At 40.8% G+C, this 15242-nt stretch overlaps 1 protein-coding gene across 3 annotated transcripts in view; it reads left to right on the forward strand.

Moving 5' to 3' along the window:
* LOC128442388 (paired box protein Pax-7-like) overlaps positions 1–13920 on the forward strand; it is a 62962-nt gene extending 49042 nt beyond the window's left edge. For 2 of the 3 annotated variants that reach the window (XM_053424822.1, XM_053424823.1), the window contains exons 8-9: positions 4007–4277; positions 13805–13920. In XM_053424822.1, coding sequence (XP_053280797.1) covers positions 4007–4277; positions 13805–13920 — 387 coding nt within the window. Of the gene's footprint in view, positions 1–4006; positions 4284–13804 lie in introns of all 3 variants that reach the window. The other variant, XM_053424821.1, reaches the window with a different exon arrangement.
* The last annotated feature ends 1322 nt before the right edge of the window (positions 13921–15242 follow it).

Below are 15242 nucleotides of genomic sequence, written 5' to 3' on the forward strand. Positions count from 1 at the left end.
TCTTTAATATCTCGCTCAAGTTCAGTTATAAGGAGATGCGTCTTATTTGTATTGCTACTAGTATAAGAAATCATTACACCTCTAATATAGGCTTTAAAGGCTTCCCATCTAATAGATGCTGAGGTTTCAGCTGTATTTGTAGCAAAGAAAAACTCAATATTCCTTTCCACAAAGTATAGAAAATTATGATCATGGAGCCATCTCGGGCTAAGCCTCCACACTGTTTGGCCCCTGGCATGTGAAGTAAGGCGGTAATGCAAAAACAGTAGTTCATGATCTGAAATAACTATGCCTTTGTGTCCACAGTCCTGTACATTGGCCGCCAGAGTCCCAGAGATAAAAAAATTATCTATTCGGGATTGTGTTTGGTGTGTGTTTCAGTGGCATGAATATTCTAGTGTGGTGGGATTTCTAATTCTCCAGATATCACAAAGATGCAGCTCTGACATGAAGTGGCCTATCACCTTCGGGTGTTTGTATGGGAGGAGTCATTTCTCGATGAGCGCTCCAGAAGGGGGTTAGGAGCACAAATAAAATCTCCACCCATAATTATTTCACCTCTAAAAGAGGAAATGGTCATGAAGAGGTTACTAAAGAATGTGGCATTGTCATTGTTGGGTCCATAAATGTTTACAAGAATAATTTCTTGATTCAAAAGAGTTCCCCAACCACCACAAATCTACCCGCAGGATCCTGGAGAAGTTTGGGAATCCTAAAGGGGACTGATTTATGGATAAGGATTGCTACTCCGCTTGCCTGTGAGGAGCAGCAAGAAGGTCGAATTTGCCCAGGCCATCTCTTCCTTATGCGCACAATCTCCTCTGATAATAAATTAGTTTCTTTGAGGAATATGACTTTTGCTTGGAGGTATCACCTCCAAGCAAGAAGAAGATTTGAGAAGAAGATTTGACTGTAAATAAAGATGGAGGTTGCATCTTCCTCCCATTGTACAAACATTTTATCAAAATATACCGAAGCCGCTATCTTGCAAGGTTATGTGGAGTCAGACTCTGCACATTAATGATTGTGGTGTGTTAATCTCAACTGTCAGGGGCTGAATAGACTGAATTAAAACGTCTTCAAAACACATTAGAGGTATGACAGCTGTTATTATTATCTGTGCATCATATTCCTTCAGTTTCAGGTATGAAGTGGGGAAGTACTGAATAATATCTAAAATAATGAAAACCAAAACCCCAGAAATATTACCCACCTCATATCACCTTGTCCTGCCTACTTACCGTTTATGTTACCAAACAGGGCATTTACTGTAAATGAACACACTACAACAATGAATAATGTCTTCTTGTGTCTTCATAAAAACATGTATATATATATATATCATTGATTTATGTTAGAGTGGCAGCAAAGTAATCTGACAAAGAAAATAATAGTAATAATAATAAAAATGATAATCATCATAATACATTTGATGACAATGTAGCACACTGCAAAGCTGTACAAGCTAGGGAACCAACTTGACTCTGGTGCTGCTGCTGCTTATAGCAGCTCCTCTACATGTGGTGTATGTGTGTTCTGTTTGCTGATACCTCAGCTCTCAGGACTTCTGTAAGGTACAGGCAGAAAGATGGACCAGATCTCAGTTAAAAAAAACACATTATGTTTAAGGTAGGCTCATACGTAAACTCTTCACCAGACTGTGCAAGTGAACACCAGCCTCCAGAGTTGTGTATTTATTTTGTTTTGCCGTGATGCCAGCCTTGCACCAAGAACAAGTATTTTGTAACATACATGCCTTGTACTGAAATGCTTATAGTCTGCATTAAAATGTCATGTAATTTTCATTGGAAAGGCTCAGTAATGATGTAGTGATGGGTCTGTCTGATCATTTCACTCTGAAAGAGAGTGAACAAGGATAGTATTGTTTAACTCATTCTATTACAAGTGACTGAAAAATCATATTGTACATCTAATCTAAAAACTGTCTCACTAGACCAGCACACAATTCACATTTTCAACAGATTATTACTGAATTTAGGTAATCGTGTTACTGTTAAACAAAGGTGAAAATATTATCAACTATAATATCAATACAAACCTACATACATATAGTAAGTAAGGCCACTGTTTATAGTAGCTAAGCACAGAAGCAAACTGTTTCAGGACACACCTTAACTCTGAAGATTTTAAGCTATTCTCCAACAGTAGCAGGAACCCTGGTGCTTTCTTTATTATGGTCGCCCAAATATTTCACCCCCTAATCCAGGCGCCTTTAATTGATGTGTGTGAGTTTATGCTAAATATGAACATTTGAATAATTTCCACTTACAAGCACCACAATGTGCTGCTATGCAGTGACAGACCACCTCCATGTTAACCTCAATAGAAGTGCCAGGCTGCTGAATACTTCTCACTTCTCTACCTGTGTCTCTCTGCCACGCTTCCCCCAACAACACTTACTCTTTTTACTCTAAAGCAAAACCACCATTACCGGATCAACCAGGCAACATACCAGCATTCCCATTACAAACAAAACAAGGTTGAAAAAAGCTGTCAAAGTTGTATTATCTACAACTGAATCTCTATAACTAAATAATTTATTTAAAAAATCGAATTGCTTGATTAACTCAGTTATGCTGCTGACAGTAACTCAACAGAAGACACTTAACAGGTGGCTACGAAATCGGCAACAATAAGCAAGGTTACCTTTGTGTCGTAAAATAAAACCTACAACTCTACAGTAAACACATTAACGTTAAATCATGTCATGTATTGATAATCTTAAATTGTACAGCAGCCTCATTTGTACTCTATAAGACCTCTTTAAAACAGGTAGTAAATCAGAGGAGATTAGCTCCATGGCATTCACCAACACATGCTGTAAGATTTTAGTGATATCAGCAACAGTTAATATAATAATAATACAAGCAATAATTGCTCAGTGCATGTTCTGAGCTGTGGCTCAAGGATAAGAGCTGTCGCGCTCAAACCAGAAAGTTGGCGGTTTGATCCCAGTCTTCGAACCGCCAAGTGTGCTTGGGTAAGATCCTGGACCAGTAAAGCACGTTATGCATCAAGACTAGAAAAGTGCTATATAAATACACACCATATACCATTACCCGAGCAGTCTAGACCTATAACAGCATAACTAAGGGATGGTTCAGGACTAACCAGAACCAACTATAGGTTTGATCAAAAAGGAAGGTTTTAAATCTAACCTTAAATGTAGAGATGGTGTCTGCCTCCTGAACCCTGAGTGGGAGCTGGTTCCACTCGCGAGGAGCCTGGTAGCTGAAGGCTCTACCTCCCATTCTACTCTTACAGACTCTAGGAACCACAAGAGAGCCTGTGTTTAAAGAGAGAAGTGATCTGTTGGGACAATACAGTGTTATGAGCTCTTTGACATATGAGGGGGCTTGATTGTTTAGGGTTTTACATGTCGCAGGATCTTTAATTCTATTCTGAATTTTATAGGGAGCCAATGAAAAGAAGCTAAGACAGGGGTAATATGATCTCTCCTTCTAGTTCCTGTCAGCACTCTTGCTGCAGCATTTTGTAACAACTGGAGGCTTTTCACAGACTTACTGGGACATCCTGATAATAAAGTATTCATCTTCTTTTTAATTAATTCCAAATTGTCTTAATATTACGCAGGTGGAAGAAAGCTGTCTTAGTCGTTTTGCTATTAATGTTATGTTAACACCAGATGTTGATAATTAAAGAGGTATTTATAATATAATTGTCAGTTTTTCTTCCAAATAAGTTTGTCCAAGCTATTGGTTTTTGTTGAATCTGACAGATTGTCTGACTACACGTGGCTGTATCCTGTAACTACAGAGTTGTCAGATATTATCATTAAAGCCCAAAGTTCACTACATTTGAAAGGGTTCCTCTTCTAAGAATGATTATGGAATATTTTGCGACCATTGTTAACATGTTGCTTATAGTTTTCAAAATAATCTGACTATTGTTTTTTGCTGTGTAAAAAGTGATCAGAAGAAGCCTGATGAAAATCTTACTGAAAGCCTATTCTTTGTCTTTGCAGGTGATGAGCATTCTGAGTAACCCAAGTGGAGTCTCCTCACAACCACAACATGACTTCTCCATTTCACCACTCCATAGCGCCACCTTGGACTGCTCTCCATCCAACGTCATCTCAGGGAGCTGCAGCCAGCGTTCAGCCGAGGCCTCTATTAAGACGGTGGACAGCCCTCCCTCATCCCAGTCCTACTGCCCTCCTACATATGGCACCACCAGCTACAGCATGGACTCAGCTGTGGCAGCTGCCGGCTACCAGTACAGTCAGTATGGCCAGAGTGAGTGCTGCTATCCGAGGTTAAGCACATTTTTTATATGAAACATGCCCTTTTTTAAAGCTCTCTGTCATTAATTGATACCGCACAGTTATTCCACTCAGTAAATGATTCCAATAAATAATAATTCCACATTTATTCAGAGTTAGACAAAGTATTGCTGCTAGCAGTCAAGCATAGTCTACAGTACAGAATGACACAAATCACTGAGAGAAAACTAAGCTAAATAAACAATCACACGCACATAAACTGTGCTGATAATGGAAATAAAAAAAGTGTTTCGTTCGTGGACGCTTCATGGTGTATTTTTGACAAGAACAATCAACGGCAGTGTAAAATATCACTTTAGCATGGTGGGACACTACATCCCAAGACACAGTGCTGCAGTGGGGTTACCTGGAAAAAATAGTGTGTAAGCAACAACACTTATGAAGAAGATCAGAAATTTATGGAGTTGTGGATTATGATAAGGTTTGGAGTTTCAGCACCATGGAGAGCACCACTGATTTATTAGTAGACAGTGACCAACTCATATTTAAGAAGCACAACTCCAAATACGCTATCCAATAAAAGATGAGTCGAGGGCAAATGGACTTTGTTGTAGACTTTTAAAAATACTCTCATCCAAGAGGTCTCTTCAGTTATTACTGGCTGGTGGGAAAACTTGTGCTTTTAACTTCTGTGGGGTCGTTTTTAAAGTCATCAATGTTAAATGGTTCATTATTGCTCCTTACAATCTTTAGACTTGTTGGAGTCAATTTAGGCCAAGTGTGAATGCTTGTTAAAGAAGTGAAACATTGTGGGTGAGCGACAAGTGATGTTTTAGACCCTCCACATCTAATGGGAAATAATTTCTCTACTTTGACATAAATAGCTTCCCTCTCTACTCTTTCAAGCCACATGTCCTCCCTATCTAAAATGTGTATTGTTGTTGCCATCAAGGGAATGTCCCTCCTTCCTCATTTTTAAGTAAAATGTTGAGGCCTGAACTTGGTAACTGACACTACTGATTAACGCCATGATTTTGGCTTTTTTGATTACACCAATAGCTCTACTGTCGATCTGTTCATAACTCACATGGCTTACATTGCTTTAATGGGTGTCCATTCTTTCAGATGTCCCAATTTTGTATGTTACTGTATTGGTGGGTTTCACATTGTTGGTGCTCTTCAAGGTTCTTGCAACCTTTTTCACAAAGGTCAAGCCGTCATTGAATCCAACCCAGCAACAAAATAACATGGAAACCAATGGAACCCTAATAAAGAGTTACCATGAGGCCACAAGATTCTACCTCTGCTCTTTTTTTCTCCTATTTTAGCCAACAAATATACAATAGCTATCGTATTTATTTAAATATCACTAACATTATTTAAAATACTGAGTTAAAAGTGATAATAGATCTGGTTTGACTCAAGTCAGTGTTTGAGATGTGTCATAAAAGGCTGGTACACTCAAGCAAATGATAGCACACGAAGGGAACAAACCACAGCACAGCAGGTGGCAGAAGCAATACTACATAGGAGTTTATTCACAGCAGAGCTGGTTTGAGCCGAGAATGTCAAGGGAGAGTAAACTAAGGGTATATTGAGAAACAATGACTGGTAGCCCAGCTGGTGGTTGTGTAATTGGGCTAATGTCCGCCATTAATTGTGGGCAATGATTAAATTATATTTCACCAGCCAATGATAGTAATATCACAATTGATCAAATGGCCTAGGGGATAGAGCGGGTGTTCTGCAACAAGAAGGTTGCCGGTTTGAATCCCACTCTTTCCCATCTGCATGCCTAAGTGTCCTTGGCAAGATACTGAACCCCTAAATGGCCCCTCATAAATGTTGAGTGTACTAAAAATGTAAGTCGCTTTGGACAAAAGTGTCAGCTAAATGACATGTAATGTAATGGGTATCTCCTTTCACATGTTTGATGGCACTTTAGCATATCCACTGTAGCTTAGAGAAGAAACGCTGTTGGTTCTTCAGCACTGGGTGCTTGACCCCGGTTTTCTTTTATAAAATAATATCATACTAACTGGAAAAATAATGCAGTGGACCAGACTCAAGAGGTTGAGCAGGTTAACCAGAAGATCTGTGGTTCACTGCTGCAGTCTATATGTCGTTAAAGTTGGGCAAGTAAGTGAACCCCCCAAATGCTGCTGACATGGAGACTACACAAACATACACACTATTCAAGTGAAAGAGACAACACTCATACGCCCGAACTTCAGAGTCTGAGGTAATGTTCTATCAAAGGACAAACACATACCCACATGCATTTTGAAACCAATAATGATCAATTCACATCCCTCAAATGACAAACAAAGAGAGAGACAGAACTACAATGGACAGGCATAACTCCGAATGAATCAGAGCAGCAGGGGATCTATTATACTAAGGGTGGAATCAATCGCTGCTTTCATACTTGCACTGAACCCCAGAGATCCTCTGTAGTTTCTCCGGAGAAGAAGAATGTGTGGGCAGATTTTCCGCACCTGGCCCCCTAGTATAAAGTTCAGAGAAACTCAGTGCCACAATGCTTCTGCTGGTCCTATTTGCCGCATGAGACAGGATCACTTTGGTTGGGGTATTTTTCATTTTTGATGTGGTCTGGGTCTGACTTTTTAATTGTTTTAACACAATCAAGACACATAGATACAATTTTATAAATTGGGAGACCTGTGAATCTGCTCCCCCACTCACTCCGCAGCAGATGACATTATATCATGTGCAAACTGCATTAAAGGGGGTGGAAATGCGATACCACTAGCCTGACGTTGTCAGACTCACAATTCTAGTCAGAATGTGAGTCTGAGACCGCTCCATTGGGCTGTGATTATGGGGCGTGTTTCAACTGACCAGGAAGTAAAATTCCTCTTCGCTCAATTGGATAGACCTACAACCAATCAGAGCAACGTAGTATGTGACGTATGCTAAGCAACGCATTGTGAGTTATTTACTAACCCGGGTTCACACCGGATGCTTCAGCGCAGCGCCAAGCCTTAAATAACAGCTGGCTCCCATCCACTCCCATGTTAAAACTTTGTGCCGGTCACACCGGAGGCTGAAGCACCGCGAGGCAGCCTTGGCGCAGAGCGGTGCTTCAGCCTCCGGTGTGACTGGCACAAAGCCGTGCAGCGATCTACTGGATCAACGGGTGATATTATTAGCGCTGCCCGGCGGTTCAGCGTCGCTTCAGTGTCCGTTGTGAACAGCCAAGCGCCGGGGCGATAGGGATTAGCGCGGTGCTTTGGCGTCGCCTCCACGTTCTGTGTTCCTCTTTCAAAATGAATGCGCTGTCGATGTCTTTTAAAACAGACTCAATGGCAGCATCTACACATCTCAGCTCGCCAGCGGCAGGCATGTTTGTTGAAAACGAATTCAACCCAAGGGCACTTTGAGGACGTGGTTGATTACGTTACCGTTGATCATCTGTCAATCATCGTATAAAGCCCGCCCTGACAATCTGATTGGCCCGGTCGGGCATAATTTTTCCTCAACGGAGCGACTCCAGACCGAACTGCCCGACCAAAAATGTTGTGGGCGGGGCTAAATTCGTCTGGCATCCAGGCTACGATACCACTGTATTATGGTTAAAAGCAGGATTTTCAGATTATAACAACTTGATAACTAGCTATATACTAAATCATTTCTATTGCAAAGTCTCTCTTATGCTATGACTGATCCTCTGTGATGCAAAGTTCGTGGTTGGGCTGTACTCCCACCCCACCCCACCCCCTTCCCGCAGACAGATTTAACAGTTTACTTGAGACATTTGACTCCTCTCTTGTTCTAATTCAGAAAGCTCCTGACAGATTAAAGTATATAGTGTCAAAATAGCTGAGGCTAGAGTGTGTGCCTGCACCTGTATTTGTACATGTGTGCATATGTTTTAGTGTGTATTATCAGATGAGCTGTATCTTGGTGGCAGAGGACTCTCGGTGTGACTGCTCAACAGGGATTTAAGGTATAAACCTGGCTGACAGGAAAAACAGCTTCCTTTACAGGGCCTACTAAACCCTTGTGAAACATACACACACATGCACACACACACACACTGCTCCCCCACTAGCTGTCTGGCTGACTGGCATCTTGGCAGACAGACCTACCCACCCATAGGTGCTCTTCTTTCTCTCATTCCTCAGCATCGAGTGACAGCTTCCTTTTTGTGCACACTAACATCCTAACTGACATGTCTTACTTATTGCCCCCAATAGCCTAAACACACACACATGCACACCATGTCACATCCCTTCTGCTGTCAGCCCCCCTCTCTTCAGCCCTATTAAAGAGAAGTTATCGCTAGCTAAACCAGGGAGGGGCAACATCCACCACTCCAAGAGAAAAATATACTTTGCATTAATGCCAGGTTTTTCGAAGAAAGTGACTACCTGTCTCTATCTTTGTTTGTGGAAGCAGAACTGTTGGCTGTTTTTGTCTCTCTGTCAGTGTTATGTTGTCAGTCAGTGTGAATGAACAAACAATTCTGCAACTATACAATGTAAGTATGTTTTGTGGATTAGGTTCTATTTATGTGTGTGAATGTGAACATCAACACCTTTTATCTCTTAATTATCTGTGCCATAGAACTCCATTGTCTGCAAAAAGTATTAAAAACACATCAGTGAGACACACTGGGTCACAGGTTCCTTTATTTTCACGTTTAATTCCCTGTCCCAATATTTCTCCCTTGGCCCTACCCCTAGTAATGAAGTCGCTTGGAGTGTACCCCTTCAAACTGAGCCACAAGGGGTAGGCTTAGAAAATATTTCCTAGGAATAGGGACACCACTCGCTACTTCCTCAGCAGCCAATCAACGTTATTACAGTGACAAACAAAATCAACTATCAGCTGTTATCATCCAACGTTATAATAGTGACACATCTGACAACTGCAGGAGAGATGGGACAGATTGATATATTGATCAATAAAGTCAGTGTTTACATTGGTTATTTCAAAGTTATTTCAATTCCAACACACATGAATTAAAACAAGCATCAAGAAAAATAGAAAGGAAATGGCTCTCCAACAACCGTGTTGAAAATCTCCTTGCCTGGAAAAATATTGTTAAAGCAAATAAGAAGGCCCTCCACAAAGCAAGAGCTGCCTACTACTCCAAATTAATAGAAGGAAATAAAAACAACCCCAGGTTTCTCTTCAGCACTGTAGCCAGGCTGACAGTCACACCTCCACCGAACCCAGTATTCCTCGATCCCTAAATAGCATTATCTTTATGATAAAATTATAACTATAAGAAATAAAATCAACCATCTCCTGCCCTCAGTTTGCACTAATTCCCTATCAAGAATAGAAATCTCAGAAACAGCTGAGCATCTTACCAATTATTTAGACAGCTTCTCTCTGATCACCCTAGATCAGCTGACAAAAATAATATCATTTTGTAAAGCCACAACTTGTATCTTCGATTCTATTAATTCAAAATTACTTAAAGAAATTTTGCCCCAAATTGATATTACGTTACTGAGGATAGTCAGTCTCTCATTATCATCAGCATATGTACCACAGTCCTTTAAACTAGCTGTAATCAAACCCCTTCTCAAAAAACCAACCCTGCACCCGGAGGTTTACCTGAACAGTGTAATCAAATAACTAAACTCCAAGCATGTCTCAAGACCTAAAAACCTGGATGACCCGCAATTTTCCTTTATTAAACTCAGATAAAACAGAGGTTCTAATACTTGGCCCTAAACACCTGAGAGATACATTATCTAATGATATAGCTGCACTAGATGACATTGCCCTTGCTTCCAATGAAACAGTCATCAACAACTTGGGAGGGATCTTCGATCCTGATTTGTCCCTTAATTCTAACTTAAAACAAATGTCTCTAACCACCTTCTCCCACTTGCGTTACATCTTTAAAAAATCAGACATGTCCTTTCTTAAAAAGATGCAGAAAAACTAGTCCACGCCTTTGTTACATCCAGACTGGACTATTTAAATTCCTTATTATCAGGCTCCAGCAGTAAGTCGTTAAAGACTCTACAGCTTGTCCAAAATGCTGCAGCACGTTTCCTGACAAGAACTAAGAAAAGAGACCACATTTCCCCTGTATTAGCTTCGCTACATTGGCTTCTGGTTAAATCTAGAATAGAATTTAAAATTATCCCCCACACCTTCAAGGCCCTTAATAATATAGTGCCTTTTTACCTTAAAGAGCTGATAGTACCTTATCATCCCACTAGAGCAGGGGTCTTCAACGTTTTTCAGGCCAAGGACCCCCAAACTGATGGAGAGATGGAGCTCTATATATATAATATATATAGTATATATATATATATTGTATAAAATTGTGTTTTATACTAAACTGGGCCTAGTGCCATGTATAAACATAGCTACCCTGTTATTGTGCATTGAAATCTAAGCTATTCAAATAATAAACAGGTAAATTTATTCATGTTTTTATTATTGTTTGTTGCTGAATGTGTGCATTGCTGACTGAAAGATAACGTCTTCTGCCTCCATTGATCTGTCCGATTCAATATGTTGGATTCATGTTAATGTGTATTTAAAGACATTTAAATTTGTGGGGAAAAATTGGTTTGAAAAAAAGTGGTTGAAATTTGATTTTTTGAATATAAAAAATATAAAAAATTGTCTCATCAACCAAAAATTTCGCAACCACCCTGTAGTACCTCCATGGACCACCTGTTAAATACCTCTGCACTAGAGCACTGCGCTTCCAGAATTCAGGCTTACTTGTCGTCCCTAAAGTCTCTAAAAGTAGAGTAGGAGCCAGAGCTTTCAGCTATCAAGCTCCTCTCCTGTGGAATCAACTCTCACTTTCAGTTCGGGAGGCAGACACCATCTGTACGTCTAAGAGTAGATTAAAACCTTCCTTTACGATAAAGCTTATAGCGAGAGCCGGTCCAGGCTTGTCTTAAATCTGCTCTTAGTTATGCTGCTATAGATCTAGAATGTCAGGGGACATATGACACACAGAGTTTCTCTTCCCAGCTTCTCCTTCCTCTTCTCCCTCCTTATCACATCAAAGAAATGAATATCTCAATACATGTTACTGGCTTGACTTCTTCCTGGAGACCCTTTGCCTTATAGTCTGCGGATCCAGGGCCTTGGCTACGGCCACATCGTGGATTATGATGGTGGATCGAGTATCAGAGATCCTGATCGTAATGGTGGATCCTGTATCGTGCTGGCTGATCGTGATAATAAGGGCAGATCCTGTATCATGTTGGCATCTGATAATGGTGGTGGACCACGATTGAGGTGGCAGCTGATGGTGGATCCTGATGGCGGCAGTGGACAATGACTGTGGACTATAGTTGCATCCGATCTTGGTGGTGGATAACGATCGTGGTGGCTGCTGACCATGGACTATGATTATAACAAGACTGCTTGCTATACAATATTTCTCCTCAGATACATTACTGAAATAATCAATCAATTAAATTACCTTTCATTATGCTACAAACTGTTTATTCTAATCAAGGCTGCAGATACCCTTATCTTTCTGATGCTCTCCATTTAACGTGGCATCTATTGCACCTTCCTGGGAGAGTGATCCCTCACATGTGGCTCTCTCTGAGGTTTCTATGTTCTTGTTAAAAGGTTGCTATTTTTTGTAGTTTTCCTTACTCTTGTTGAGGGTTAAGGGCAGAGGATGTCACACCTTGTTAAAGCTCTATGAGAAAAATTGTGATTTGTGAATATGGGCTTTAAAATTAAATTTGATTGATTGAAAGTAACGTTAGTCCCGTCCATAGAAACTTCTGTCCCGCACTGAAAACTTGATCACATCAGCACGGAAGGTTATTCAAACTTCATATAAGGACATGAAGAAGCATTACTTATTATTCTCAATCAGACATCCTTTTTTGATGCCGCGATTAGCGATTTTCCTGAAATACTTGTTACAGCAATTCAATTACATATGAATTTGTTAATGGATTAGACCAGGGGTTCTCAAACTTTTACAAGCTTGGCCCCCCCAAAGCTGGTTAGGGGTAGTTGGGGCGCCACCGCCCTCAATACACCACAATATATAGATAGATAGATAGCTTGGAGACAGTGCTATGCTTGGAGATGGTGGATTGTTACTGCTGGAGGCCATCACGTTTACCTTTTAAAGAAGTCCACAGGCTTCTCTTTCAAGTCAGGGTGTTTGGTGTCGAGGTGCCTTTTTAATTTTCATGGCTTCATGCTGACATCTGCCAGCACCTCGGCACACAAAACACAATGAGGACGCTGCTTAGTCGAGCCAGTGACGGTGAAACCAAACTGCAAATAGCTCTCGTCATATTTGCGAAGCTTTGGCTTCTTCGCAACTGGCGCATCGGTTGCCTGACTTTTACGAATCAGAAACTTGTCCATGGTAGTGTTTGTTTGCTGATACAGTGTGTGTGATGTTAATACAGTTCTAAATGCAACGTCGTGGTCTTGTGAGTGTGTTTGTATGTGTGGCTGTGAGCGACTTGCACACGAAAAATGAATAAGGCTGTGCTAGGCAATGGTTCCTAACAAAATGAACAGTACACAATGTAGACAGGGACACAGAATAGTATTCAAGTGCTGGTGTTTTATTTGTTGCAACACAGTGGATAATGATTGAAGATGTAAAGGTAGGTGTTACGGAGAAAAGGGCTAGCTGCAGTTGGAAGAAGTTAGTTCTTGGGGCTATGAGCTTTCTAAAAAAGAATGTGGAGCAAATTACTCCTTAGATTAGGCTACGAATAGGCCTACTGCAAGTGCAGGAAGGTATTACTAAGGAAGGAGTGAGTCTTTAAAAAGACTGTTTATAAAGCAATGAATATCTGAATTATAGAGGAAACTCTGCAGGGTGTCGTCTCAGTGAGGGTGAGCGCTGACCATGCCTGCAGTTACTTTTATACTCGGTAGTGTACGTGCAACTCGCATTCAAATGATAACACTCCTCTTTTGATTGGTAGTATTTGATTTGTTTGTGTCAGTCCAGCCCCTAGCATTTCGCCCCCTTTTTTTTTTTTTTTTTTCTCTGTGACATTGCGCCCCCCCTGGAGAGTGTCTGCGCCCCCCATTTTGAGAACCACTGGATTAGACTAAGAATCGGAGTTACTTTGCAGAATTTCTTACATTTATGAACATTTTACCATCAGCCGTTGCCATGTAGATGCACTTGGTCCGTTCGTAAAGCATTAGGGAATTTTCATCTACCCTTTCATATTCAGAGAGTTCCTGAATACAATATGATTAAAGGGGTGTTTAAAGGGCTAGATGGTGACCAACCCCTATGTCACACAGAGATATTGGACAAAACTATTCCCTTCACACCCACACGAAAAAAGAAGAGGTAGGGGTAGATAATACCTGACAAGGTCAACTGTGTATATTGTACTGTATATACATTGCACCAATTCCATCAAAACAACAAAACAGTCATATTTGACTCACCTCTCTACTGCTGAGTTTGTCTTTAACCAGAGTCACTACATATTCTTCTTCAAGATGTCACAATGTTGAGTGTCTGAGTAGCAGCTGAAGAGGATATTAACTCTTGCTCCTGTCTCTCATCCTCTCCAGCTGCTGTGGATTACCTGGCAAAGAATGTCAGCCTGTCCAGTCAGCGCAGGATGAAGCTGGCCGACCACACAGCTGTACTGGGACTGCTGCAGGTCGAAACTGGCCCGGCCTACTAGTGCTTGCCTGACATGTTTAAACAACATGATATCTGGTCACCAGCACAACCTGCACCTCCTGCTGCCATCCATACAAATAAATCTGTGTGTGTGTGTGTGTGTGTGTGTGTACGTGTGTGTGTCATAGACTGACTTCATGGGGCTGATATTTAGATGTTTTATACTTTATGTAAGTGCTTGTTTAAGGATCGAATTATGCAGCTGTCCAAGCTTTAAACATTCCCCATGGTACCAATCAAATCCACAATAAGGATTTCCACTTTTAGTAATATAGTTGTCATTTGTTCCTCACATTTTGAAAAAAAGTTTACTGTATAGCTTTAAACAAGTGAAAAAAAACAATAGTTGTGATCCCTGAGCCAACCAGTTAAGGGTGTCATCTAAAATATTACTCACAAAACTCATAAAACCTCAAAGAGAAAGTTCACTGAAAAATGAAAATCCCCTCATTACCTAGCCACCACTATGCCAATGGAGGGGTGGATAAAGTGTTTGAGTCCACAAGACACTTGAGGCGTTTCAGGGGTAAACAGCATTGCAGCGAAATCCAATAAAATTGAATAGAGTGGAGACCACGTCTTCAAATATAAATTTAAGAGACAGAAAAGTGTCCATAAGCCCCGATATTCAAATTTGACTTGAAACAGCGTCAGTTACACCATGTTTCTAGCCTAAATGTCCTCTGATATCCTCCTCCGGTGCTGCGTTCACTTTCGCACGTACACACACATGTGCTCACGCGGGGTTCGCGGTAGCGTCAATACTTTTGGTAGCATTGCTGCAGTTAGTGCTGAGTATCACTGATGTTGTCACGTGCCCCTTGGACAAGAGCATACAAGCGCAAGCCTGTGCGGTGTGCATGCGCACGAACGTGAACACACAATGGCGAATATACATTTTTCGGTGAAATAACCCTTTAAGAAAGCACAGTCACCTCTTGACTGCTGCCTCAAATTCAAGTGTTCGTCTTCTGATAGCACACTTTCACAGATATTTTGGTGCTTACACTGGATGTGAGATTTTCTGCCAAAATAGACAGATCAGTATAAGATGCCCATATTTTGGCCATTTACAGTGTACATTTACAAATTTAATCTGAGGGTGTACTGAAAAGGTGCTGTAATGGTAAAACACAATTATAATTTAAATGTTTTGCTTTATAAGCAAGCACTTATCTTAAGCGCCTCTTTTCTTCCTCTGTTTTAGTTCTTGGTCCAGTCTGCTGTGATCGAACAGCTGCCTGCCACAAGCATGTTCTGCAAATGGCATGGCCCTTGCCCAGAGGCTTTCTTGATCAGCAATGTTGAAGCCAGCTTCTACTT

This window comes from Pleuronectes platessa, chromosome 6 (assembly GCF_947347685.1).
Source record: "Pleuronectes platessa chromosome 6, fPlePla1.1, whole genome shotgun sequence".
In the NCBI taxonomy this organism is placed as follows: Eukaryota; Metazoa; Chordata; class Actinopteri; order Pleuronectiformes; family Pleuronectidae; genus Pleuronectes; species Pleuronectes platessa.